The following is a 26,379-nucleotide window of genomic DNA, read 5'->3' as shown; positions in this document are numbered from 1 at the left end:
CCAACAACCCGGTCGACGGAGCCACAGTTACTTAATATTTGCATCTGACCACACTGTGCACATTTGAGTTGGTGCGGACCGCCCGCTGCTTTTACTAGTACAACGGCCACAATGCTTTCGGTGCGCGCTTCTCGGCGTGGGGCAGTTTCGTGTGCCACACAACAGCGCTGCGTTCCGCGCGTATCTACGGTTGTGTTCGCACGGCTAGGATCGAAAGCGGCTGTGGAGAAGGCCGGGGTCGCGAAAAAAGCCAAGGCCGCTGGCGCAAAGGCCGCTGGCCCTAAGGCCGAGGCAGCCGCGGCGCCGCGTAAATTTGAAAACCCTGAGGAGTACCGTCTATGGCCGACCAACATGTAAGAGCGTTACTGGTAGTGCGCATGCCCGCGGAACCGGCCATGTCGCCGCCGACGTATGACCTCGGCTCGCATCTCTGATCGCGCAGCTACATGCCTGCCGTCTACTATAACGCGGTGCTGGCGGGCGAGCTGCTGGTGAGTAATCTTAAACGTCTCGGGACACGCCGCTTGGTACCGCCGGGTGTCCGGTCTATCTCCTCTGCGCTCGCCACACTACCTTTGCGGTTTGGCTCGCTCCGTCACGGCCCCGCACGGACCGCCCCCACCATTGGACGCTCTGTTTGGGCGTCCAAATGCACCGTGCATGTGGGCGTGCATCCCTGGAGTCCGCACCACGCGATGTGGTTTTGCGGCCTGGGTACCTGCATCGTCATGTGCGTCATCCGCACAGGCGCGTGTCCGCCGGCTGACCTCCCTCCATGCGGCCTGTGTGGACGCGTCACGGTATGTGCATGTCACGTCAAATCTCCTACCCAATCCGCTCCCCGTCTCCCCCTCGCTCATCCGCTGGCAGTTCTACGCCGCTCTGGCTGATGCCGCCTTCTCCGGCGATTGGAGCCGCATCGGCGTGCTCACGCCAGGTGCGTTGTGGTGGGGTGATGGGTGTGCTTGCGTCAGGCTGTACCGCACACCACTAGTTGCATACCTGCTCTGCGCTGAGAGGGCGGCTGTATAGCTGCTGTGCGCCGCTTGCGCTTGCACTGGTGGCGCCTGGCGGAGCCTGTCTCCTCATGTCTGGGGTCTGGCGACCGCCACTTGGTCTGCCGATGCGGCCGGCGCGCACCGTACACGCACAGGCCAGACGTGCATGTCTCACTGCTGCCTTCCCTTGTGCATTCCTTACATCTGACACACAGACCAGGAGGCGCTGGCGGGCACGGCCTTTTATGTGATCATGTCCGCACACGCGGCGGTGGGCGTCATCACGGCCGCCTACGCGGCACGCGTGCAGTACCCTGTGCTGGACGCCGGCGTGCGGGTGAGAGATGAGCACTCGTACATTTACATGTGGCGTACAGCGTCCTGACGCCGTGCCGTGCCATAGGCCCGTAGCCATAGCGCCGTGCCGTTTCCTACATTAGCAACATTAGCATCCCTCAAGTAGGCTGCGGAAGCCTCACTTCACTTTACAACACCCTTCCATTCCGTCCTGCCGCTGCCAAATAAATTGCTCTCGCCCCCCCTCTCATGCCCTGCACCTCTCACGCACTTCGGCCCCCGACTCCTCCTCCCCCTCCTGCCCAGGGCTTCCTGTTCGGCACCCTCGGCCTGTACGACGTGTACGTGCGCGCAAACGACGACTTCTCGCGCAACCCCGCCAACAACTAGGGCCGTGCCACACACGTGACATGGCCACACGCAGTCGGAGCGCCGTGCAGCATGCCACCCGCAACGTTATCCAAATAACCAAATCGCCAGTCAACTTGTAACAAGAATCACAGCATCTAAGCCGCTGGCTCAGGGCTGAGAGCAGCGTCATGGCTGGTGGCTACCGCACAGGCTGTGTGTTGCTACTGGTGTGGCCGGTGTGTGCTGCTACTCCTTGCCCGCGGTTGGGAACTTGATTGGCTCTCCTGTGATGATGTTGTGACTGACGCTGTGCGATTTGGAGTAGAGGTTGACGGCCCGCGCTTGCCGTGCCTCTTTCACCGCAGTGTCCTGTCGGTGGGGATCACGACGAGCGGGCAGGCAGTCGTTGGGCGGCCGAGTTCACGAACTTGAAATAAGAGCGGGGGCTTAGGTTTAACCCTTGTAGCTACTTGCTGGCGGCGTGGCCGTGCATGACGGCTGGTGGCATGGCGGCAATGTCTTGTTGTATTGTAAGAAGATGCGTGCAAGGGAGGTGTTTTTCAGGTGCACTGGAGCACCCTACCGTGGTGTGTTTTGAGCCAAAGCATGAAGAGTGATCATTATGCGGTTTTGCCGGATTGGGACCGGACCTCAACTGTTACGCATACGTTTGACAAAGCGAATCTGGTATGCCCCGGGTGGTAGAGCGTAATAGTGTATGCGCGGGGGAGACTGCATATGTGTGTGGGGATGTGGTGGAGTGTGTATGAATTAGCTTGCGGCGCCCATCTGCGTGGCGGGCTACATGAATGCGCAATACCGTATGCAACAGTTGGGTGCGCAAGACAATCATTTCATGTTATGTGAGCGGGTGCACCCTCGCCCGGTAGCAAAAGGATGCAAGGACTGTTGCCAGTGCAGGGGCAGAGCCTGCTGCCGACAAGTGTTTGGCGGACGCACTGTAAGTGCGCTCATGCGGTTTCCAAGCAGCCTGCTGACTACCCACTAGGGAGTCACGAAGTGACCAGCAAACAACAAACTTGCTTTCCGCTAGACCAGAAACCACTGGAGCATTGCACCTACTGACTGCATGACCGCCTGCCGTTTGCGGCGGTGGCGACCGCGCGGCGGTGCGCGCGCGCGCGTGCACATGCCGATGCGCGTGGATGCGGAGTATGGGGCCGCTGTACGGCGGTAAAAGTGCGGCCACGCTGTGCATTGATCGCGTTTCTCCGCACTCCCGGTGGGGCTTCTCGCGATGCCATACGAGTCCTGCGGGCGCACGCCCCATGACCCAGCAGCGCCCCCAATCCCGCCCCTGTCACCGACCGCACCAACCCAGGGGGCCACACGCCACGCCGTTGCTCCCGCAGCCCCGCAGCCCCGCGTTCCACACGCCTGCCCCCCTCCCTCCTGCGGCCGCCCTCCCACCTTGGCTGCCAGCTGCTGCCCTCCGCTGCTATTGTTGTAGTTGAGGCTGATGATGTTGTAGCTTTCGCTGCCCTGGTTCCGTTTGGCGCCCGTCCCCGTCGTGCGTGATGCCTCCAGGCGTGCCGCCTCGCGCGCCGCCTGAACCATTCCAATGGCGACACGTGTGTTGGACGTCAGATGAGAGTGTCGGACATGGGCAAGAGGGCGGGCGGGTACGGCGGCGAGCTGTAATAGCGGGCAGGGCCAGGGCGGCATCCCGGCCACTCCCGACGATACGCCAGGGCCCAGCCGCCCACCCAAGCCGCCCACCCCGCCGTCCTTGCGCCCGCATGTCATCACATGCCCTTTCGCAGCCCCCCCCCCCGCCCTCCGCCCGCCCCAGAGCAACGTGCCGCTGCTCACCGCCTGCGCCTGCGTCTCCCAGTTGCTGCGCTCCCGGTGGTATTGCTCCGCCCGCTTCACCGCGTACACCTCCTACGGGGCGCAAAGCAGAGCGGGGGTGTCACAAGCAGAGCGTGGCGCAGCGCATGTTTGCGTCCGTGCGTGTTGGGGCGTTGCGGGGGCGTGCTAAGCAGCAAGTGTGAGGTGGCTCGGGCAGTTGCAGACCCTTATGGTATGTTTGTGTGGGGGTAGTCCCGGCCCGGTGAGGTAGAGCAGGACGCGGGTCAGCTGGCTCGAGAGGTGCCGTGCCTGCTTACCCCGGGGCAGCCCCCAACCCTCCACTTTTGCCCCTCCCGCAGCCTTAACCCCTGGCAACCGCCCACCTCCTTCTTTTGTAGATTCTGCTGCTTCTTGGCGTTCATCTCGCCCGCCACGTCTCTGTTAAACCGGTCATACTCGTCGCAGAAGGCTGGGGCATTCCGTGCCGGCATGACAGGGTTCCCAACGACGTTCTCTGGCTGTTTCAGTGGTCCCCCTCGGTTGCGAGCTTGAAGCCGGGACTTTTCAAGCAGGTCCTTGTCCCGAGCTGCCGCGCGCTCTTGCCGGCTCAATGGCTCAACATTCCTAAAGCCGCTTGGACCCGCCGCGCCTTCCATTCTGCTTTTTTACACTTAGATCCTGAGCGTGCCTTGTATGTGTGGCAACCAGCGCTACTACTTCAAGACAATGGTTGCGGGCCTTCTGTGCCAAGGAGTTACTCCGTCCGTCGTGGATATCCTATGAATTCTGTTACCAGTAGAAGAAAACGAGACTGTTGAGGGACTGTTGAGGGAATGCAAGAATGTATAGTTACAGCCGGTTCACTGATTGACCACGTCTTAAGAGAATACGTAGAATTCTGTTGGTAAATCCATAGTCGTGACCGACTGGATGGACCGTGGGCACGCGGCCCCGACGTTCCTCCGATGCTAGGCAGCGCCCATCCATGCCACCTCCGTGCACCTCCCAACCCCGCGATTCGCACAAATTCGCACGCAGTCCAAAAGCCCCGCGCACCCTGTGCGCTGTCGCCACGTTTCGGGCGGCGTCACGCTCGCCTGACTCCTGCTCGTGGCCTTGCCTGCTCCCTCCGCTCCGCACACACATACCGTCGCCAGACCCCGCCCTGCAGCCGCTGTCACCATGTGCCAATGTCGGGTCCTACACCAGAGCCACTGCCGCCATGGCCCAATGGCCGGGCCTGGAGCCCCCTCCACCCCTGCCACCGCTGGACCGCCGCCACCGCTGCCGCCAGCAGGCCCCGAGGCCCGAGCCGCCTCCGCCTCCGCCACCACTGCCGCGCCGCGCCGCGATGCTGCAGGCTGCGCATTAGTGCATTACCAAGCAGTATCTCCATATTCTACGCACGCGTGTGCCGCACAGATTCAGTGTCACAGCGCCCAACCATCCGGCCCGTGCATACCCTTACACCCGGCATCCCGGGCCCGCCCAGCAGCGCTAGGCAACACCGCCGCCACCCCCTGCCACGCGCAGCGCCCAGATACCTGCTCCACCGCCTTCACTTGCCGAGATCACAACCAATGCTAACTACCACAGTATGCGCATAATACCTCACGACCGTCTGTACGGCACACGCCAAAACACCATGCACCGGGCTTGCCCCTTCACCCCTCACGTCACCGCCGGTCCTGCCACGCAGAATGTAGTGTCACACGTAAGGGCTACATAAGTCCAGCACCCACAAGGGCCGGCCAGCCTGGCCTGCTGAACGGTCATAGACTCATCGCGCTCCCTCTGCCAGGGCAGGCGCCACGAAGGCACAAACCTTTATGTCACCCATGAATACCATGCCGTATGTTTCCATCCAGTGCTCACAGCACTATTTGTGTGCATGACTAGACGCCCGGCGCCGCCGCCGCTGCCACCGCCTCTGCGCCGCGAGGCCCTACCTCTGGACGTCCCCGCTCCCCAGGCCTCCTCCCTCCGCTCGTCCCTGCAATATGCCCTTCCCCCATAGTCCCATCCAGCCACCACCTACTGCCCTTCCACCTTCCATCCCCCCTCGCTTGCCACCTCGTACCCCGTGCCCATGCCACACGCCACGCGCCCCCTTCCCCCCGTGTCCTCGCCCCCCGTGTCCTCGCCTCACTCCCGCCACCTGCCGCTGGCCACCCAGCTGAACTGCATGCGCAGGCGGTCCCACGCCGCCTCCACACTGTCCAGCGCCGGCCGCACGTCCAGGAAGAAGGCGGCGGCCGCGGACTGGCCGGGCTGCGGCGCGCCGTTGTAGAAGTCGATGATGTAGCGCACCTGGGACCACACACACACAGACACAGGGGATGACATGGGTTGGGGGGGGGGGGCGGGTTACAATTAGGTGTGAGGTGAAGGGGGGCGGGGAGTGGGCGGGGAGGTCGGGGTTGGGAGGGGGTGTGGGAACCGGGAGGGCATGGGGCTGGTGAGGTCTGGGTATATGGCGTGGGTACTTGGGGGCGCATGGGTGGACGGGTGGGCTGTGCGCTTGTGCCTACGCGAAACCTCGTTGGTACAGGGTTGTTGCAGGCTATCCCAGGCATGCAGGCCGCGCCAGCCGCTGGCCGCACCCGTGGCCCTGGCCTGGCCCTGACGCCTTAACCCGCAGCCCCCACGCCCCAGTTCCCACCAGTCCAGTTCCAAGCCGACCCCCGGCTCCGGCCCCGGCGCCCTCACCCTCCCTCACCTCCTTGCCGCAGCGGTCCACCACCCAATCGTGTCGGTCGAAGGGCAGCCCAAAGCCCTGCGGCGGCAACAGAACCCGCAGCAGCAGCACCCACATCAGCAGCGCCGCAGCAGCCGAAGTGTACAGGCCAGGTCACCCACAGCCTTCCTTCTGGCTTGTCACAACGGCGCTGCGGCGCCCGACTGCGCGCAGCTTGCCGTATCCCCTCCGTTCCCAGCGATGTCCCTACCGCTCCGGCCGCTCCTTCCAGGATTTCAGGCTTCCCGGCTCCCCAACCCACCATACGCTCCCCAACCCACCATACGCTCCCCAACCCACCACCGGCTCCCCGACCCACCATACGCTCCCCAACCCACCACGAAGTTGAGCAGTCGCGCCTTGGGGCTGAGGTCGCTGGGGCGGCCCTGGAAGCGCTTGAGGCGCGGCGTGGCGCACTCGTCGCAGTGCAGCCGCTCCCACGCCAGCACCTGGTGCCAGGCCTGCTCGTTGACGGTGTTGTGGATGCCGACCACGCTGCGCATGTCCTCTGCCTGCGGGTCCCAGCCCTGCAAGATAGCGTAGACGCGGGGTGGGGAGCGTTTGGTTGACGCGGATGGCCTTGCCGCACATGCACTCCACACGCGCCCTACAAGTGGCTTTGCCATTCCCGCAAGCCAGCTATGCTCTTGGCAGACAGATGCGAAGCGTGCCCCCTCCCCCGGGCCCGGATCGATAAAGAGCCCAGGCCCCGCCACCGCGCATCTACGCGCACCAGGCACGCTCCGCCCACCGCCCACACCGCCCCGCCCCACCTTGCGCTTCATGGCGTTGTAGAACATCTGCTCGCTGGGGTACACCCAGTTCTGCTGCCCCGGCGCCTGGTGCGGCGGCAGCTTGTCAGGCGGGGCCATGGGGATGGAGCTCACCACGCGCTCGCCGCGCAGGCCCGGCACCGGCGCCGGCGTGGCTGCCAAAGAGTTCGGCATGTTGTTGAGCGGGTTGAGTGTGCCACCGTCTGCTACGGCCGCCGCCGCCGAGCATGATGTGCGCGTGCTGCTGCTACTGCCGGTGCTAGGAGTGCTGACTGGGGAGGGGGCGGCTACGGGACAGGAGCCGCTGGTGGGCGGCAGGGGGCCCGGAGGCGGGGCGCTGGCTGCGGCCGCGTAGGAGCAGCTGGAGGGGGTCTGCAGCAAGGGAACAGGGAAATGAGCCGGCACTGTAGCGGAACGGCAGAGCTGCGGGCTCGCTACTCAGAAATAGTTGGCGGGAAAGCGGAGACGGCAGAGCAGCAGGGCACAGAGTGGGGCTCACCGGCTGTGGTCGGGTTGGGGCCGCGCTGCTCGACGTGGACGCCGACCCTGCGGTTCGAGCCATCGTCAGTGCACGCAGTCCGCTTGAGCTCGCCGTCATCTAATCAATTGACTTGTTGGCATGTTCCACACCTGTTGCTCCCGACGCCCCGCACTCCACTCCCTCCGAGGCAGCTGGCCCGGCACTGATGATGGACGCATACTTCGCGAAGAGACGACTAGAGCGCTCAGCGCTGCCACCGGCTGAGGAGCCCTCTACCATTTCTATTTCATGCAGTATTATATACCTGGAAGTGCGCGGCGATGTATGAATGTAAGTGTCCTGTCGGGTATTATCAATCAACGCGCAGTAAACAGCAGTGAGCGGCTACCCGTGTGCTTTGTGCTTGGGAACAGGTTTGTTGCAGAATGTTTGCGTGGCATGTCAGATGGCATACGACAACCGACGATCAATGTTGGCACGGCATGCGTGCCGGACCCCATCCGAGTTTGCACCCAGTTGTGACCATCCTTTTCGTACGGCGCCTCCTAGCTCCTGCTTAGATGCTACGACTGCGCTACCGTCATGCTTGATGCAATAAACGTCCTAACAACCTCGAGCTGAAACTCCCCAACGCACCCCCCACTCAGCCGTCAGCGTCATTCATCCAGTCCAGTGTGTTGCCACTTCCTTGCAACTTGCAAGCCCCGACACCCTGCATGTCGGCTTACATGCACCGATGTCCACTATCATAAGCTATCACGTCCGAGCAGCTAACGAGGGCGCGCCGAATCGCGCGCCCCGTACCTTGTCTGGCTAGAGCTACCCACGCCGCGTGCAAATCCCTACGTCACCACCTTCGTCGCCCCGCCCGCAATTGCCGCCGCCTCCTCCGCCTTCGCGCCCGTTTGCGCGGTGTGGTGCGCGCACTTGTTCACCTTGCTCGTCGCCACGTAATCGTCCCAGCACGGCAGCGCGTCCGTGGCCTCGTTAATCATGCCCACGATCAGCCGCACCAGGTTGTTGTGCACCACCTCGGGCGGCATGGGCAGGTTGCGCGGCGGCGGCTTGACGCTGTACTCGCGCTTGTCGAAGGTCCACACGGCCAGCGTGGAGTTGTCAGTCATGTTGCCAAACTTGTCGTAGCGGCAGGGGTAGGTGAGGTGTAGCAGGTAGAAGGGGCGGCCCTCGGGGTCCACCTCCTCCTTGTCGAAGGGCGGGTGCGCCAGCATGTTTGGCACCACCTGGGGAGGTGCGGGAATGCGCAGCGTATGAGGAGCTTGGGCGTGCAAAGATAGCCAGGCATCAGCATGTGGGACACTAATTCATCTACTTTGACTCTGTGAGCATACGGGTTTGGGTGGTCGAGCCCGGGGGTTCGGCTCCTGGCACCCAGTCGCGTTCCGCCGCCTTAACGCCCCGCAGGCCCGCGCCCTGGCCCACCACTCCACTCCACACCCTACTCACCCCACCCCACCCCACCCCACCGCCTCTGCCCGCCCGCTCACCCGCATGTTGACGTGCTGGCCAGCGCGGTAGGTGGCGATGGCGTAGCCGTACATCTCCAGCACCCAGTTCCAGGCGTCGTGCGCCTCCTTGTCGTCGAATATCTCCATGGTGGTGTTGTACCTGGAGCGCAACCGCGTTTCAGGACATACGGCAGTATGTGCGGATAGGTGTGAGCGCTAGCGTGACATCGACAGGGCACGCAGCTGGGAGGATGCACGCTCGCGCTCCGGTCGCACTGCCATGCCCTTAAGACCGCCCTCGTATATATCGCAGCCACACTTTCCCCGTGACCGCCTGTGCCCTGGCAGTCCCCAGTTCCCGCCACCGGTCGGCTCACCAGATGGGCGCCAGCACCTTGAACTGCTCTGTGCTGATGAAGGTGGGGCTGTTGCCGATCTGCGGCACCTTCTTCACCTCCTCGTCGGACTTGTCCTGTTGGGTGTAGAAGGGGATCGGGAAGCGGGGTCAGGCTAGGCGCGAGGCACCTGAGCGAGGCCATGGCAGTGGTAGGGACCAACGCCACATGCGCCCCGCCGCTTACTTGTCTACAAGGCGGGACAGGCACGCCCGCTAGCTGATTTGCCTGCTTCACCACGACCAGGATGTCGCACCTTGCCGATGAACTTCTTGACGATGTCGTTGTAGTTCCATGGCACGATGTAGGTGAACAGCGCCGCGCCCGCCGCCTCGCCATTCATGAAGTTGGGCAGCGGCCGCATGAACAGGTGGTCCGCCTCGCACATCACAAAGTATTTCTGCGGGGGTGGAAGAGCGAGGAGACGAGCAGGAGAAGGGTTGGGGTGAGAGGAGGGGCAGAGGATGGGACGAGTGATGGGGGGAATCTGACGGTTTGGGGAGGCTGCGGTGGACCCCACAACTTCACCAGTGAGCCCACAAATGCCATGCCTGTCCTCCGGAACACGCCCGGCGTGACGAGCGGTGTGGCGCCCCACCATGACCGCATGTGAATGCTTGCTTCCCGACCGCCTGACCAGGTCGTGTAGGGTCCCACCACTGCCATACCGGTCTGCAGCCCGCCCACCACGACGCACCGTCCCACCATCACACGGCCCTACTGGCGCCTGGCACCACCCGACCGCCTAGCCGCGTGCCCGCGTGCATCCCGCCCAGACTCCACCAAGAACCTGCCCCTTGTGCCAACCAGCCTGATCAGCCGCCACGGCCAGGCACACCCACCTGCCCCCCCCCCCCCATACGCACCTCGGGGATGCTGACCAGCTTCATCCACTGCATGAAGGCGTAGGGGCGGTTGAGCACGATGTAGGTGGTGTTGCGGTCGGGCAGCGGGTCCACCACCACGGTGGGGATCTCGTCCATCAGGTCGTCGGGCTTGCCTGCGTGTGTGTGGTCGCGGTGACGCATGGAATTGAAGGACGCGATGGGGAGGGAGGCAAGGCCACCGGGCCCGGCGGGACGGGCGAGATGAGCAGCATGGCAGGGTGCGGTATGTACTGAAGCATGAGCCCTCGTCGCATGCACGACCAGCAGCCAGCCCCCTCTTGCAACCACAGCCGCGCCCCACCCCGAAACACACGCGGTGCCATGCACGCACCGGTGTGCAGCACGCGCGTGAAGCCGCCCATGTCGCAGGCGGGCTCGCGCAGGCAGGCGTCGCGCTGCTTCTTGAACCAGTAGTAGTGGATGCGCGCCTGCCAGTGGTTGCTGAAGCCCGCCACCGTGGTCACCACGTGGTAGGCCCGCGGGTTCTGCAGCGTGCTGCCGTACACCAGCTTGGTGACGGTGACCGTCTCCGTCTTCACCACCTGCTCCGCCTTGGGGCAGGGCTTGGCAACGACTTGCCCATCGCCCTCCCCGCTGCCGTCCTCCTCCGCGCCCACGCGCACCAGCGTGCGGCGGTGCAGGCCTCCACTGTTGTGTTGAGTGATGAGGCCGCCCCCGCCGCCCCCGCTGCTGCTACTGCTGCTGCTGCTGCCACTGGCCTGGAACACGCTGTAGCCGAAGAACAGCACCGCCGCGACCACGAAGAACACGGCCGCGTGCTCTAGCCTTAGCCGAAAGCGAGGCTTGCCCTTGGGCGTTGATGCCTGTTTCATGGCAGCCGCGAGTGTCTAGTGTTCCCTCCTGCTCCTGCTCCTGATATCGCTCCCTCCCGAGTGCGCCTGCGGCCAGGCGCTGTGCTACTGCTGCTGCTGCTGCTGATGCCGACGGGGGTTTGTGTCAGAGTCACTGTTAGTCACTGTGAAGCATGGAAAGGCGATAGGATGCAGCGAGACGCAAGCTTCAAGTCTGGTGAGCAGCACTAACAGTTCTACCGCCGCACGGCAAAAGTGAAATGGCCTACGGTGCGTGGCGGTCTTGACCAGTATTTGACTACGGTACTCTGAGGCGGTGACACGACCTGCGCCCCCTCCGGGTCCTATCCTGGTCACCAGTATGGCGTGTCTTGACACGCCATACATACATACGGTGGCTGATACAAAGTGTGGCTACGTTTGAGCTTTTGGGGAAAGGCCACGACGAGGCGCGGGACTGTTGCGGGGTGTTTTCGGGCTAGGACTCGGCACGGGGTGCGCTGGCCGCCAGCTGGGGAGCCCTGCGAGCACCACCCTCCGCCGCGCTCATGGAATAAGTAACTAGCACCTTTTACGCTTATATTCAGAATGACCACCGTGCCGAAGTATCCGCGTGTGGGTTCCCTCGACCCGCATTCATCGACATACCTGGTTGATGCTCCGGTAGACACGCGCTCATATATTGTAGAAAGATCAATAGATCTAGTGTCACGTCAGCAGCTTTCACGCGCAAAACTAGGGTGTTTGGTGCAACAGCTCGCTTTGCTTTCGCTTCACGCCAGTCGCTTGTGCGTCACGCATTGTTAGTAAAGTACATGATATAATCAAAACACAGTTACTACTCAGAGAAAGTAAGGCAAGAACGACTCTATGTTTGGGTTTGCATGGGCAAAGCGCGGGGGCTTGATTGGACCACTCCTTGCCCAAACAGTGAGAGCAGACATGAGCATAGCAAAGGATACAATTCGCACTATGTATTGCAACCGCAAATGGCCAAAGCCGAGCTCATTTGTTCCGGCCTTTCGCCAACTGCTGTCAACGTTGCCTGCGCTCGAGCCCCAGCCATATGCCGCGTTTCATAGCTCAACTTGGCAGCTCCAAGTTGTCGTTCGCGGCAGCCGGAACCTTAGCGCAACCTCGTAGTTAGAGTCACGCGTTGTCAACATGGCCCCCACCCGGATTTCCCCGTCATATGAACCCAACGATGACGCACCGCAGCTGGACAACGGCTTCACGTCCGGGGAGCTGGTGCCGGACTTTGGCTCTGGTGACATGGGGCCGCTTCTGCAGCAGCCGAGCGATGATGTACCTCCAGGAGGGGGATTGAGCGGAACCCGCAGGGTGCGGTCTTCCCGCTCAAGTGAGTCTGCGCCGAGGACGTTATGCTACGGCTTCCCGGGGAACTCAGGACGTTACTGGTGTGCGATTTGCAAAGATGTGTGGCTGTATACTAGCTGTGTACAAGCCAAGGCCCCCTTCCACATCCGGCCTCACGCTTGCGCAACCCGTGGCTTTCCCCTCCCCATCCAACTCAATTTTGCGGCAACGGACATCGCATGCACACTTCCAACGCAATGGCTGCGGTCACAGGCACGGTGGGAGTGGTCGCCGGCGGCGTGAGCAGCGCCCTGGGCTCGGTGATGGGGCTGTTCCGGCCCCGCACCGCGATCAACGCAGTGACCCCGGCGGTAAGCTGCATGAGCCCCGCCTGCTGGGCTGCATGGTGGCTCGGTGGAGTAAGCTTTAGCTCGGTTCGCGTGCACATGTAACCTCCACGCGCATGCTAGGCCCCGATGGCAGCTTTGAGCGGGCTGTGACCGCAAGACGTCGGGCAGTGCTCGTAGGTGCAGGGGCGTGCAGGTGACGACCCTGCCCGATACGCCTGGTCGCCCGACCTCTGCAAGGCAGCAAAGTCACAGCATACCAATCCATGTGCGCATACCGTACATAATGTTTTGCGCGCGCTCGTCCTCTGCCCAGGCGATTCGAGGGCACGGCGCGGCGCTAGTACCACGCGCCAGCGGCGGCACCAGCAGCGGCGGTGCCGGCCTGTCCAGCGGCGGCAGCCCGCAGCAGCCGCAGCAGCCAGGCAGCCGGGCGCGGGCGGTACCGGTGTCGACCACAGTGGTGCAGGTGCGCAGGGGCTGCTGTGAAGAGCTGTGTGCTGGATATGGGGGGGGGGCCATGGCTGAGCTGCTTGTTTGTCGGGTTCGGGCGCCTGGGCGCACGGAGCGTTGGACTGCTGGTGACCAGCCGCGGCTTCCGGGCTCGTCGTCTTACACAAGCTTATGTACCTCCGGACCTTGAAAGATGTAGCACTTTCTGTTAGCAGATGGCAACGCATATACTGTTCGAACTCATCCCTTGCAGGACGGAGTCAAGTGGGTCAACCTGATGCGCCTGGTCAACATCAGTCGCCTCTTCACCGTCTGCATCCGCCCGGCAGGCGGCCGCGGCCGTCGCCGTGTGCGCTTCGGCGGCGGTGCCAGTGGGAGGGCGCTGTTGATGCAGGCCAACGGCGGCGCCGCCTGCGACACGGGGCGGGTGAGCGGTGCGGAAAAGCGGGGCAGGGCGGGGCCTGCGGGTTGCGGGCTGCAGTGGCGGCGACTGGGTTGCGTGGTCCGGGGCCTCTGCCCTCTGGCGGATGGCTGGGCCTCCATCTTCGCCTGCTGGGCAATATCAGTAGGAAAGCGACTGCTCGCCCTGCTTGTTCACATGATTATTCTCCTTCTGCGCCCCAGGCTGCATTGGACACCTCGCTGGGCGGCGCGGCGGGGCCCGGCGCGGGCCCCAGTGCACGCCCCGTATACATCCAGGTACGGTGAGGGCAGCTGCGGGCGCCGTACGCACCCCCTTGGCATTTCATGCAGGGTGTCCTGGCACCACAGCGTCAGGCACACGCCGCAACACGTCACACGGCGTCTTAGCCACGCGGGCTTAGCCACCCGCGGCGCCTGCCACCCGAGGCCGCTCCACCAACCCCGCTCGACCCCCTCTGCCCACAGGTCCGCTCCGGGCGGCACCTGGTGTGGCCCACGTACGAGGGCGTTGACCACACCTGCTACTGCTTGCTGCTGGTCAATGACCAGCCGCGCGGGTCTACGCAGGCTGTAGCAGTGTCGGGCGCGACGGGCGGTGGCGGAGGCGCGTTTGGCGGCTCCGCGGCCGCCGCCAACAACACTGTCCAGTGGAACGAGGTGTTCAGCTTCCCGCGCGCCTGTCTCGAGGTGATTCGGGGCAAGGGATGCCCAGCGGTCAACGATGAGGTAACGGGAGAGGCTTACAGACACACACATATAACATACACACACGCTGTGTCAACCTTGAGTGCTTTTGTTTACAGCACAGCCTGCCTTCCCACGCGCAGGGCCGCGCGGGCAGCGTGGTCCAGCTGCAGGTGTGGAGCTCCGAGTCGTACGGTGACGACGTACTGGTGGGCGCCGCCGAGCTGCCGCTGGGGCCGCTGCTGGCAGCGGAGCGCCCGCGCCCGCTCAACACAGTGCTGGAGCTGCAGGTGGGGTCTAAAGGCGGCGTTAGCGTTAGTCAGGGCTGCTGTGGGCGGTTTGCGGCTGTGCGGTTGTAAGGCGGGGTGGGCGTGTGGGCGTCCCGCGGAGCCACGGCGGCTGGTGAGCCGGTCCCTGTAGGGCCTTTTCCTGTAGGCTACAGCTATTCGCGCATCTGGCCCGCTCCCAAGCCTTGCAGTTAGTGTGCGCATGCGGCATGCCCCGTGTGCCCCGGGTCACTCGCAGGCCATTGACGACGAGACGGGTCAGCCCGAGCCGGGCTCGTGCGGCGACCTACTGGTGGCGGCGTGGGTGGAGCCGGCCGCGGAGAAGGGTGAGGGGCAGCAGCAGGATAGGCGGGGGGCAGCAGGCGGCAGAGGCGCGTGTGGGGGTTTCGCCAGCACGGGGACGCGGCTACGTGACACGTACGGGACCAGGACGCGGGTTAGGCCGTGCTGTCGGGCACATGGGGCAGCACCACACCACCTACGGTTTTGCACCGTATGCCTTTATCTCGCCGCCCTCACACTGGGCCCCCTGCCTCCTTCCTTATCTCTGCTTCCCTCCTCTTGTTCCTCCGCCAGGCGTCAGCGCGGCGCCCTGCATGCTGTCGCCGCCGGCCGCCGCCACCGACGTGGACGAGCCGGGGGTGGTCACCAGCAACCTGTCAGCCCCCTGCGGCACCAAGAGTATGCCGCAGGTGGGCGCAGCGGCCGGGAGTCCAGGGTGCTGGAGGGGGGCGAAACCGTGTGACCGGATGGCGCATTTGGTGGGAGGAGCGTGTGGGCAGCAGAATGGGCGGGCCAAGGGGGCAGGCCGCAGGGCTGCTGTGGGATGTGGGTCGGAGCTGCTGCGAGCGAGGCTGCGCATTGGAAACGGCAGTCGTGTTGAATAGTGACACGGCTCGGCGGTGTGTGGGCGTGCAATGTCAAAGGGCCCGGCCCGTCCTTAGTGTGGGCCCTCGCCTGGTGTCAGGGCCGCAGTCAGCCTGGCATCAACCAACCACCCATTCCGCAACCCCCCAGTCACACCGCCCGTCCTCCCGCCGCCCCGTCCCTGCCCAGGTGATCCACAGCCAGATGGGCACGCTGTACGAGGAGCCGTGTGTCATGGCGATCAAGATCTCAGTGAGTCTGCGGAGGCCGGGGCTGGGCCAGGGCTTGGAAGGCGCATCCCGCAAGTGGATCTGGGTATGGGCGTGACTGCTGGATTTGGGGCTACAGGCTTTTCAAACTTCTTGCCCTGGTATCCTTTTCTACCTGAAACCCAGGGCCCTTGGGTTGGCAAGACGGTGACCCTCGTTCGCTGTGCAATGCCCCCGTGCTCGTCACCGCAGCCTGCATTACCTCCCTTCGCTTCCCTCCTTCCCTTCCTTCCCTCCCTCCCTTCCTTACCTCAATGCCGACCCTGCCCTCCCTCCAGGTGGTGGGGCTGGTGGACCTGAATTACGAGCAGCTGGTGTCCAGCGCCGCGGTGGGGGGCATCAGCCGCAAGCGTGTGCGCCTGGAGGGCGGCGGCGGAGGCGGAGGCGGAGGCGGCACCTCCTTTGGCACCAGCTCCAAGGCCCCCACAGCCGCAATCGCGCCCACTTCTAGCGATGGCATAGCCGGCGGTGGCGGAGGCGGAGGAGGAGCTGGAGGCGAGGCGGGCGCAGCGCCGGGCGAGCGCGCTGCCCAGGCGGCGAAGCAGCTGTGGCGCCGCGCCAGCACCCTCAAGTCCGAATCCGGCGCCACCGCTACAACGTCCGCGCAGCAGGGGCCCTTTGAGGTGAGCGGCAGCGGAGGGGGCGGAGATAGAGGGGCAAGGATGGCGCTGCGGCTGCGGCTGCACACACTACACACACACACACACACAATGGGCTTCTTTTTTGTCTTTGAACACACATGCAATCGAATGCGCGTTCTTTGCGCTTGATATCCAATGTGCTCTTCCCCACAATCGCAGGCACACGGCATGTCGCGCGCGCCGCCCGAGATGCAGCATGGCCTCAAGCGCTTCCTGTTCCGACACCAGGGCCACCTGCGGCTGCGCCGCGAGCAGAAGATGCTGCGCGACAAAACCCTCGGGCACGGAGGCGTGCTGCCAAACAGCAAGGTCGCGGCGGCGGCAGCGGCCGCGGCCAAGGCCACAGGGGACGGCGCGGAGGGGGTGGCGGGGCTGGGTGCAGGGACGGGGGCGGGCGACGTGCGCGCGGCGGGGGCGCCCAGGGGCGTGCTGGCGACGACGGCGGCGGCAGTGACGGGCAAGGTGGTGGGTGGCACGATGTGGGCGCTCACGCTAGGCTACTGGAACCACGGCGCGGGCGGCGGCGGCGGCGCCGCTGGCGGCGGCCCCAACGGCAGGCGGCGCACAAACGGCGGCGGTGGCAGTAACACTAGCCAGATGGACGAGTTGATGGAGGAGGAGGACGAGGCGGCGGCGGGCGGCGGCGGCGGCCGCAGCGGCGGCGGCGCACCTGGCGGCGCTGACGACGGCGGTGGTGGTGACGACCGGCTGCGCGACGAGATCAAGGGCGCGGCTGGCGCTGCGACGCTGCTGGGTGGCGGGCATGAGGACGTGGATGAGGGCAGCAGCAGCGCCCTGTACGCGGGCTCAGACCCGACCAGCAAGGGCAGCGGCGGCACCGAGGCCAGCACCGGCGGCGGTGGCGGCCCCGGCGGCCCCGGCAGCGGCCCGGCGCGTGGCATGTTCTGCTACTTCAAGGTGGCAGATGCGGGCGTGCAGTGCGGGGCATCGGGCGGCTTTGGCTTTGTGTGTGCAGATTGCGTCCCACCTCCCACACAACCTCCCATGCAACCGCACACACAAGCTCACGACGCGCCTGTAATGTTTTCACTCCTGTTGATTTCCCTTTAACCACAAGCTCACACGCGCGCACGCACGCGGCACCGGCCCGTTCACAGGTCAGCCTGGACAAGCAGTCGGAGAAGGGCCGCCTGCGCTGGCTAACGGCGCCGCCCAGCTCCTCCGCCGCTGACACCGTGGCCGCGGTGGCCGCCGCCTCCGCCGCCTCGCTGCCGCCCTTCATGGCTGAGGCCCGGCAGGGCGCCTACACAGGCACAGGCACAGGCACCGGCCCGATGCGCTCGGCCGCCAGTGCGCCCGGCGGCGCGATGCGCGCGCCGCTGCTGGCGCCCGGCGGCGGCCTGGGCGGCGGCGGCGGCGGTGCTTGGGGCGGCAACGTGTCTGCGCTGCAGCCGTCCATGTTTGTGTTCACAATGGCTCGGCCGCTGCCCAACTCGCCGGTGGCCCTGGCGCTGTACGCCACACCCAACGCCCGGTGCGTGCGGCTGCGTGTGTGTGTGTGTGTGTGTGTGTGTGTGTGTGTGTGTGTGTGTGTGTGTGTGTGTGTGTGTGTGCCCACACGTGCTAAAGAGCACAAGGAAAACATGTGTGCCCACACGTGCGGCTGCGTGTGTGTGTGTGTGTGTGTGTGTCTTTGTCTGTGTCCATGTGTGTGCCTGTGTGTCTGTGTGTGTGCGCGGCCGCGTGTGTCCGCCCGCGTGTGTACGTCCACGGGCGTGTGCAGCTGTATGCGCACCCTGCCCTGCTTACCCGTCCGTTGTCTTGCCCTCCATGCTCCGCCTCGCTGGCCCTCGCCGCCTCAACCCAGGCCTGCACTGGACCAACCCCGCCCCCCCTCTCCCTCTCCCCCTCCTTCCATGTACGGCAATCCTGCCGCAGCCGCCGCGGCCGTGTGGTGGGGCGGCTGTACGTACCGCTGTACGACCTGCTGGATCACGTGCTGGGCAGCGCCCCGCTCAATGGCGGCGGCGGCGGCGGGGCAGGAGGCGGCGGGGCAGGGGGAGCAGGAGGCGGCCCGGCGGCACGGCGTGACATGGGCGTGGCGGGCAAGCCCGTGGAGCTGACACTGCCCTTCGAGGACCCGGAGCTGGGTGCGTGACTGTGTGTGTGTTCGTGTGTGTGTGTGTGTGTGTGTGTGTGTATGTGTGTGGTGTGGGGGAGGGGCTTGGCTCGTGTATGGGCACATGGGCGAGGGGGGTGGAGGGCAGCGGGAGGGAGGAATGCTGGGCCCAGGGAGTTGAGTCAGGTTAGAGTCAGGGAGGAGGGCGAGGGGCGCCAGCCCGCACACGCGCCACGCACCTAGCGGCTCTTGTTCTGCACGCCCATTGCCATTGCTGGCGCACCTGCACAACCCCACACCACCTGCTAGCACAGGGCAACACACACACACACACACACACACACACACACACACACACACACACACACACACACACACACACACACATACACACACACACACACACACACACACACACATACAACCCCAATCACTTTGTGCTCCCGCCCTCTCCTCCTCCTGCTCTGCCCTTTCGCTCCCTCCTCTCGCCCCCTACCGCTTCCTTACTTTTCCTGACTGTATTCCCCTCCCTCGCTACGCCTTCACTTCTTAATTACTTATGAATGTGTTTGCTTCCCTCTCCCCTCCTTTGCCAGGCGCGGTACGGCTGGTGGTTCAGATTGCTGACTTGGACGAGCGTGCCGCGCTGTTCCGCCTGCCGCTGGTGACAGACCCCTCGCAGCTCATGAGCGAGGCCGGCGGCGCGTACGGCGGCGGCGGCGGCGGCTGCGGGCAGTACGGTTACGGCGGTTACGCCAGCCCCGGCGACCGCGTGGAGGTGGTGCCGTACTCGGACCAACTGCCGCAGCAGGCGGAGTACGGCAGCGGTGACAGCGGCAGTGGCGGGAGCGGGCGCGCGGGAGGCGGCGGCGGCGGCGGCCTGGGGGGAGGTGGACCGGCAAGTGGCGGCGGCGGCGGCGGCATGTTGGCGGCGCCTGCGGGTGTGGGTCCGGTCATGGGTGACACGGCGCTGCTGCGTAAGGTGCTGGACAGGTGCGTGGCGGCGTCGGGGGCGGCGTCGGGGGCAGGCAGGATGGGAGGGTTCTCAAACTGCAGCGTGGGGGCAAGAGGCAGTCCGGGAGTGGGAGGTGCTGACACCGCCAGCTGTGAGCCGGAGGGGCAAATGCAGCATAGTGCTGATGGTGACATCACCGCACACAGACGCAGGGCTGCCCCCCCCCCCCATGTTTCAAACTTGTGATATGGTCACCCCATATCGCATGCACCCCCCGCCGCCGACTGGTCCCCTGCAGCTCGGGTGTGGATGTGGACGTGGCGGACTGGTTCGTGCGCAGCTACAGCCGCATCGGCGGCGGCAAGGCGGCCCGCGGCGACTTCAGGGGCAGCACGCTGGTGGTGAGGCAGGGGCGGCTGGGAGGGCAGCGGCAGCGGCAGAGGCAGGCAGGGAGTGGCGAGGCGAGGGAGAGGCAAGGGGAGAGGGGGTGCGAGGCGTTGGGCCGGTACCATGGGCTGCGGGGCTGCGGGTAAGCACGCACGGTAACCGCACGCGGGGGTACCGTACACACGCGCGGCCGGGGTGTCACCGGCAGGTCTCTGGGCACGTGGCGGCGGGCCCCGTGTCGGGCCAAGCCTACGGTGTGGCAGGGCACCAGCCGGGGCCCGTAAGCCCAGGCTGCGCTGTGCCAGGATTGTCAGGCACAGGCGCATGTGTGTGTGTGTGTGTGTGTGTGTGTGTGTGTGTGTGTGTGTGTGTGTGTGTGTGTGTGTGTGTGTGTTTGTTAAAGAGCACAAGGAAAACATTACGTGTGCGTGCGTGTGTGTGTGTGTGTGTGTGCAGGAGGACCTGTCCGTGATGGCTCACCGCCTTGCCGCCGGCTCCCTTGCCTGGCTGCGGGGCGCCTGGTCCAGCGAGGGCCGCAGCAGCAGCAGCGGCAGTAGCAACGCTGGCGGCAGCAGCAGCCGCAGCGGCGGCAGTAGCCGCGGCGGCGGCGGCGGCAGTAGCAACGCCGTCGGCAGCAGCGGCTGGTGGGGCTGGACGGGGCTCGGCGGCGCCTCGAGGCGGCAGAGGAGCGGTGCTGGTGAGGACGATGCGCAGGGGCGGCTGCCGTCGCAGCTGGCATCGCTCAAGGTGCACGGCGGCGCCGGCCTGGGCCCCGGCGACGTCCTGACGCCGGGCGGCCACAGGGCTCAGCTGCCAGGGGGTGCTGACCTAGCGGCTATGGGTAGGAACACCGCCCGCGCCGCCACCGGAGCGGCGCTGGCGGTGACGGAGGGCGGGCGCCGCTTCGGCGGCGCCGCCGCCCGACTGGGCTGCGCCGCCGCCCGGGCCGTCGGTGTGGGCGGCTGCGCAGCCACGGTTGGCGACGGCGGCGCGGTCGGGTTCTACCCCAGCCCCCACCCCTTCCTCACGCAGAAGTACATGACGCAGCACCACCAGCCGCAGCTGCTGCACCTGCGCGGCCTCGACCGCGGCGCCAGCAGCGGCAGCGGCGAGCTGGAGCCGCCATCCGCCGCCGCCGCCGCCGCCGCCGCCAGCGGGAACGGCTACGACGCCGGCGCCTCCTTCCTCGAACCGTACGGCCTAAGTGCCTACAGCGGCCTGGGCCCCAACGGCACCGGCCGACTGCCGCAGCTGCTCTCCAGTGCCGGCGCTGCCGCCGCCGCTGCGGCGGCAGCAGCCGCCGCCGCCACCGGCGCCGGCGCCGGCCCCCCGTCGGCTGCGGCTGCGGGCGGCGGCGGCGGCGGCGGCGTGCCGCCGCCGCCGTTCGGCCGGCCGAAGCAGGCTCCGCGCGCGCTGGGTTCGCTGGTGCTGCGCATCACGTCGCTCAACAGCAGCGGCGCGGTGCCGGGTAGCAGCTGCTGCTGCATCGTCAAGTGCGGGCCGCACTGGCTGCGCACCGCGGACCGCGCTCCGGCGGACGGCGCCGGCAACCTGCCGCAGTGGCAGGTGCGTCGGCAGACCGCGGGCCGGGGCGCGGGCAGCGGCGTCGATCAGGAGGCGGGCTGGGGTGCGGGCCGGGGGCACTGGCTGTGTGTGGTATCGGAGGTGGTACTACTGGCTGGGGCCAAGCGTTGGGGGCCCGACACCGTAGCGCGGGCTGCGTGTGTAACCGTTGCTGGCCCGTGTGTGTGGCGTGCTGCACCCCCGCCCTCCATGCAGGTGGTCATGCCTCTGTACTCGCCCGCCACCATCCTGACGGTGGGCATCTTCTCAAACAGTGTCAAGACGGTGAGCAGGATGCGGGTGCTGGGCGGGAACCGGGTGCGGTGGGGTAGCACTGCTACTTTCCCCGAAGACACGCCCCCGCCAAACGTGCACTGGCGTACCGGGTATTGTCATTATTTCTGCTTGAGAAGTGGGTGCGGTTGCGATGCGTGGACGGAGGTTCGGCTGTGGGGTACTGAAGCGGCGTCCTCGGATGGCAGATAATGCTCGAGTCTATTGGGTGCTTGCGCATGCCACCCGCCCGCCAGAACGCTCCTGTTGCTGCACACATGCGCAACGCGCGTGCTCTGGCTTGTTTGCTTTCTTCGGTATATCTGCCGCCTTCACACACGCACGCACGGCCTCTCACACACACACACACACACACACACACACACACACACACACACACAGCAAACACTGTCCTTGCGCTTTTCCTTGTGCTCTATCTGTAACACGCGCGGCCAGGTGATGGGCCTGACCTTCAGTGACAGCCTGACGCTGGTGTCACGTGTGCGCTTCAAGCTGGGCCGCGTGCGCCCCTTCAAACGCAACTGGCACGTCATAGCCATGTACATGAACGGTGCGGCGCCGGGGCAGCCGTGCGCACGTACGCGCCGGAGCGTATGCGTGTGCGTGTGCGTGTGCGTGTGCGGGCGCGTTATGCAGTGCCCCCTGTCCCGCCAAACGTACGGTAGTTCCTGCCCCCCTGCCGCATAGCGCGTTACGCGCCATCCACGCTCGCGCGCAGGCGCTGTCGGCGGCGGCTCCGGCTCCGGCGCCTCGCCTCTTGTGGGCGTGCTGGGCGTCAAGGTCAACTACGCCTCGCCCGCCGCGCTGTCTGCCGCCTATCTGGCACCGGCGCTGCCGGACTCGCTGTACGAGTTGGAGCTGGATGGCGACACGGGGCTCAAGATGGAGGCGGACGCGCGAAAGATAGCCGAGGGGTGGGTGCGCTGTGTGCGCGTGTGTCGATCGTGTAATGTGCAGTGTTGGTGGTAGGGGTGTCGTTCGTGCTTGCCGTTGGTCAGGCTCCCCGCTGTGTTGACCCCTTCCCCATTCCCTTTCCTGGCCTGCTGCCCCTTATGCCTCCTGTCTCCCCCTCTCTTTGCGCCCCGAGCCCCCACCCCCTCCAACCCCTCCACCCCCGCAACCCCTCACTCCCCCCCCCTCACTCCCCCCCTCCACCCCCTCACTCCCCCTGCACCCCCTCAACCCCTCACTCCCCCCCTCACTCCCATCTACACTCCCCCTCACACTCCCCCTTACACTCACCCTCACACTCCTCCCTGCAGCTGGCTGTCCTCCGCGCAGCCGCCCATCCCCGGTGACGTGGCTCGCATCCTGTTGGACGACGGCCGCAGCACCTTTGACTTCGGCCGGACCAAGACCAACTGGAGGTAAGTAAAGTAGGGGCGCTTGAGCTGGGCAGCCAGGAGGGCAGGGACGGCGGCGACGGCCATCCCGCTGACCGTAGCGGTAGGTGCGACTACGCCCATCCCATGCACCCCAACTCCACCCCACCACACATCTCCATCCCACCCCGTCAAGATTGCCTAACCGTTTACCACTTTTTCCGTAACCCCGGTCCGCCCCGCTCCGCCCCTCCACATCCCCCCAAAACACTTTGATACATACCGTTCGCATGAATGCCCCCCCCCCCCCCCACACACACACACACCGCGCCTCAGGCGCGTCAAGGCCGGTATGCGGCTGCTGTACTCGCTGGCGGCCTGGTTCAAACACATCTGCACCTGGAGCAGCAGCCGCGACAGCTGGGAGGTGATGTTGTGCATTGCGCTACTCTGCTACCTGCCCTCCACAGCCATGCAGGTAGGTAGGCGCGAGAGGGGAGGCGCGCGGCCGCGCAGACGACCCGCCCCACACAGGCGCACGCTGCAACAATGCGCCCGAACCCACGTACTTGAAATCTGCAGGCCCCGGCGCTGGAGGGTCTCTTTCTCTTTCACTGTACAACACACGCACTTTCAGAGTTCAATACACGCACCCACTTGCTCACTTCACCCTGTAGCACACCACCCGTTCCCCGCCCTCCCCCCCCACACGCACACACACACGCACGCACGCAGCTGTTTGTGTTCATGCTGGCGCTCAAGGGCGTCCGCCGCTACCTGGACTGGCGGCACCGCAAGCAGCTGCGCGAAGCCGGCGGCGGCGGACCCGGCGCCGCCATGGCCGCCGCCGCCGCGGCCGCCACCGGCAGTGCGGGAATGGCGGCGGTGGCGCAGGCGGCCGCCGGCGGCGGCGTGGCGGCGCGGGAGGCGGTTGGCACGGTTGGCGACGTGACCATTGGCGGTGGTGTGGTTGCTGAGTCGGACAGCGATGAGGAGCTGGGCGAAGACAGCAAGGTGGCGGTGGGCACTGTGGCCGAGTTCAAGAGGAAGGTGAGACTTGGGAGGTGGTGTGCCCACACACACTCCATGCGCCATGCAAGTGGTCAGCGGGCCTACCTGCGCACCTAGCAGGGTGCCCAAACCGCAAACATACTGCACGATACGTAACGGTCAACGTATTAGGCCTGAGCCCATGCCGCGCTACGACCTCAGCCAATCCGCCGGCCCGTGGATTTCCCCGCCCATACCGCCTGCCTCCACGGCCACCACTGCCGGGCCCCCTTGTGCGCTTCGTGCCTTGACCTTTTCACGAATCTGCCTGCAGTTCGCCGAGCTGATCGAGTTGGGCCTGATGCTCCAGAACCTGTTTGATGACGTGGCGTCAGTGCTGGAGCGGCTGCAGGTGTGTGGGGGGGAGGGGGCTTGCGAGAGGGAGAGCGTCTTCCAGCCCCGAGGTACAGCGAGGATGGACGGGCCTAGCTGCGTGAGATGAAAAGGCAAGGAGTATCCGAAGCAGGGCAACGGGTGAGGGGCTGCTGGGCGGAGAGCTGGAATCAGGGGCCTATCTAGTGCCGCGGCTGAACCTTACGGCTCGACGGGGTACGTAACAGTGTAGTAGACATCGGCCGTCCGTGCCGTGTGGCAGCAACCCGTGTGGCACACCCCATATCCACACATTGCGCCACTCGCCCCTCCCTCGTGCTCCCTCCCTCCTTCCCGCCCGCCCGCGCATGCACCCCCAGGCCGTGCTGGCGTTCCAGGACTTTGTCGCGTCCTGGCTGTGCATCGCCGGCTGCCTGCTGCTGGTGGCGGTGGTGGCGCTGCTGGGCTTCCGAACCACCGTGTTCCTGGTGCTGCTGTGGCAGGTGGGCCGGGCAGGGTGGGGGGCCAGGCGGGGTGGGGGGCCGGGCGGGGGAAGGGGGCCGGGCGCGGGGACGGGGCCGGGGGGTTGGGGGGCCAGGCGGCGCGATGTGCTCGTGATCCATTTCACGCGCGTTTCTGGTCGCCTCTGTGCCGTGCAGTGCGACGCGCATCGCACTCACATGCGGGCGGGAACCTAGCTAGACACCTTCCAGTCCACCTCACAGCCCGCCGGGATCCCAACACGCAGCCAATGTTGCACCTGCCCACATTCACCTTTGCTTGCCGGCCCCCCATGCACCGTCCAACCAACTCCTCACGCGCACGCACACATGACGTGGCACCCAGTACCCGCACGTGCACGCGCGCGTGCTTCGCGCCACGCCGCCCGCATGCCGCCCGCATGCCGCCCACCACTCCCCGCCACAGCACCTCACCCCTCGCACCCATGCAACACTGCACCTCGCTTGCAGGTGCGGCCGCCGGCGCTGCGCGACCCATTGCCTCCGGCGCCTTTCAACTACTTTATGAAGCTGCCCTGCAAGTCCGCAGCGGAGTATGGCTAGGCGCGGCTAGCTAACTAGCTAGCTAGCTAGGGCAGCTAGGGCGGCAGGAGCGAGGGGGCATCATATGTATTTATTAATGGGCTGGTATGGAGGTGCCAACTGCAGCGTGCGAGTACGGTATGTGCATTTGTGATGGTGGCTTGGGGTACAGAATTGGGAATTGCGAGCCAACGGCAGACATTGACAGACTGGCAGTGCTCGATGCTGGCAATTGCATGACGTGCGCGCGTGGTGGTTGTCTGGCTTTAGACGTTGCTGTGTCGTTTTTACTTTGCATGTAGGACCAGTTACGTGTGCACGCCTTGCTTGCATGACTAAATGCGCTTGGACATATATTGCATGAATTTGGCTTGGCTTTACGCGCTAAGAAGCATACGTGGCCCAGGGCGGGAAGAGGTAGGGTTATCACGCACAGGGGTAGAGTGAGTGGTATGTGCGCGGAGTGGGCACGCTGCGGCGGCCTGCCGCCGGCCTTGGACCCCCAGCGCCTTTCCGGTGGCCCTACCGGCCGCTTGCGTGCGGGTCTTGCTGGTTGTAGTTGCATGCGGCTCCCAATGACTTGTCCCTAGACTGCTCCCCCGTTTGCTGTGCAAGCCGCAGATTGCAGGTTTGGGATTACTGCAACTTTTGGCCGGGCGCAGGGGTCATCCTTGCTCCTGGGCACTGTACCGCCGTGTCATACCGTGCAAAATCACAAAGGTGCCGTAGTGTCGAGAATAGTTAGTAACAGAAGCGGCAAATAGTGCACAAATAGTGCGCTGGAATATGTGGGCGGCGGCGGCAGCGTACGCGTGGTGACGTGCGTGGCGGGAGTAATGGCCGGCGGGGCAACACATGCCAGCAATTAAGCAAGGCCAACACTGCGCGCCCGTTGGAATGACCACAAGCATGTATGCCGCCACGGGCCCCATGCCAGCAGCTGCTGCCGCCGCCTCACGCCGGCAGTAGTAAATTCGACGTGAACGCTGATAATCAGCTGCATCACCAACTCACGGCCCGAAGCCCCTTTCCTGGGACTCCTGTTCGGCCCTGCCTATACTCAACCCGCAGCTCCA

At 65.3% G+C, this 26,379-nt stretch overlaps 5 protein-coding genes across 5 annotated transcripts; 2 read left to right on the top strand and 3 right to left on the bottom strand.

Annotated features, from left to right (window-relative positions):
• Positions 1-26: 26 nt before the first annotated feature.
• On the top strand, positions 27-2,623 carry CHLRE_16g690130v5 (uncharacterized protein). Its single transcript, XM_001699135.2, has 5 exons — positions 27-353; positions 443-491; positions 871-937; positions 1,214-1,335; positions 1,602-2,623. The coding sequence occupies exons 1-5, from the start codon at positions 112-114 to the stop codon at positions 1,683-1,685; spliced, it is 564 nt and encodes a 187-aa protein (XP_001699187.1). The 5' UTR covers positions 27-111; the 3' UTR covers positions 1,686-2,623.
• A 1-nt stretch (position 2,624) lies between these two features.
• CHLRE_16g690100v5 (uncharacterized protein) lies at positions 2,625-4,376 on the bottom strand. The gene is made up of 4 exons (XM_043071671.1): positions 3,842-4,376; positions 3,480-3,551; positions 3,078-3,215; positions 2,625-2,744 (listed from the first exon to the last, which is right to left on the bottom strand). Exons 1-4 carry the CDS (start codon positions 4,112-4,114, stop codon positions 2,697-2,699), a joined length of 531 nt encoding a protein of 176 aa, XP_042915787.1. The 5' UTR covers positions 4,115-4,376; the 3' UTR covers positions 2,625-2,696.
• Positions 4,377-4,424: 48 nt separating this feature from the next.
• On the bottom strand, positions 4,425-7,746 carry CHLRE_16g690050v5 (uncharacterized protein). The gene is made up of 6 exons (XM_043071669.1): positions 7,599-7,746; positions 7,468-7,514; positions 6,969-7,340; positions 6,534-6,722; positions 6,178-6,234; positions 4,425-5,768 (listed from the first exon to the last, which is right to left on the bottom strand). Exons 1-6 carry the CDS (start codon positions 7,726-7,728, stop codon positions 5,604-5,606), a joined length of 960 nt encoding a protein of 319 aa, XP_042915786.1. The 5' UTR covers positions 7,729-7,746; the 3' UTR covers positions 4,425-5,603.
• A 48-nt stretch (positions 7,747-7,794) lies between these two features.
• Positions 7,795-11,856, bottom strand: CHLRE_16g690000v5 (uncharacterized protein). Its single transcript, XM_001699195.2, has 7 exons — positions 11,658-11,856; positions 10,529-11,173; positions 10,177-10,310; positions 9,567-9,710; positions 9,293-9,387; positions 8,955-9,075; positions 7,795-8,690 (listed from the first exon to the last, which is right to left on the bottom strand). The coding sequence occupies exons 2-7, from the start codon at positions 11,028-11,030 to the stop codon at positions 8,292-8,294; spliced, it is 1,395 nt and encodes a 464-aa protein (XP_001699247.1). The 5' UTR covers positions 11,031-11,173; positions 11,658-11,856; the 3' UTR covers positions 7,795-8,291.
• A 100-nt stretch (positions 11,857-11,956) lies between these two features.
• On the top strand, positions 11,957-26,182 carry CHLRE_16g689950v5 (uncharacterized protein). Its single transcript, XM_043071667.1, has 26 exons — positions 11,957-12,369; positions 12,600-12,697; positions 12,990-13,142; positions 13,380-13,553; positions 13,751-13,825; positions 14,015-14,236; positions 14,377-14,523; positions 14,759-14,846; positions 15,097-15,212; positions 15,577-15,639; positions 15,935-16,279; positions 16,457-17,215; positions 17,416-17,792; positions 18,197-18,408; positions 18,974-19,370; positions 19,631-19,733; positions 20,176-21,285; positions 21,499-21,567; positions 22,012-22,126; positions 22,295-22,490; positions 22,839-22,943; positions 23,235-23,376; positions 23,634-23,948; positions 24,223-24,300; positions 24,641-24,763; positions 25,232-26,182. The coding sequence occupies exons 1-26, from the start codon at positions 12,174-12,176 to the stop codon at positions 25,322-25,324; spliced, it is 5,871 nt and encodes a 1,956-aa protein (XP_042915785.1). The 5' UTR covers positions 11,957-12,173; the 3' UTR covers positions 25,325-26,182.
• The last annotated feature ends 197 nt before the right edge of the window (positions 26,183-26,379 follow it).

This window comes from Chlamydomonas reinhardtii, chromosome 16, assembly GCF_000002595.2.
Source record: "Chlamydomonas reinhardtii strain CC-503 cw92 mt+ chromosome 16, whole genome shotgun sequence".
In the NCBI taxonomy this organism is placed as follows: domain Eukaryota; kingdom Viridiplantae; phylum Chlorophyta; class Chlorophyceae; order Chlamydomonadales; family Chlamydomonadaceae; genus Chlamydomonas; species Chlamydomonas reinhardtii.
The sequence above is the reverse complement of the archived record's forward strand: the minus strand, read 5'-3'. Positions and strand labels throughout refer to the sequence as shown.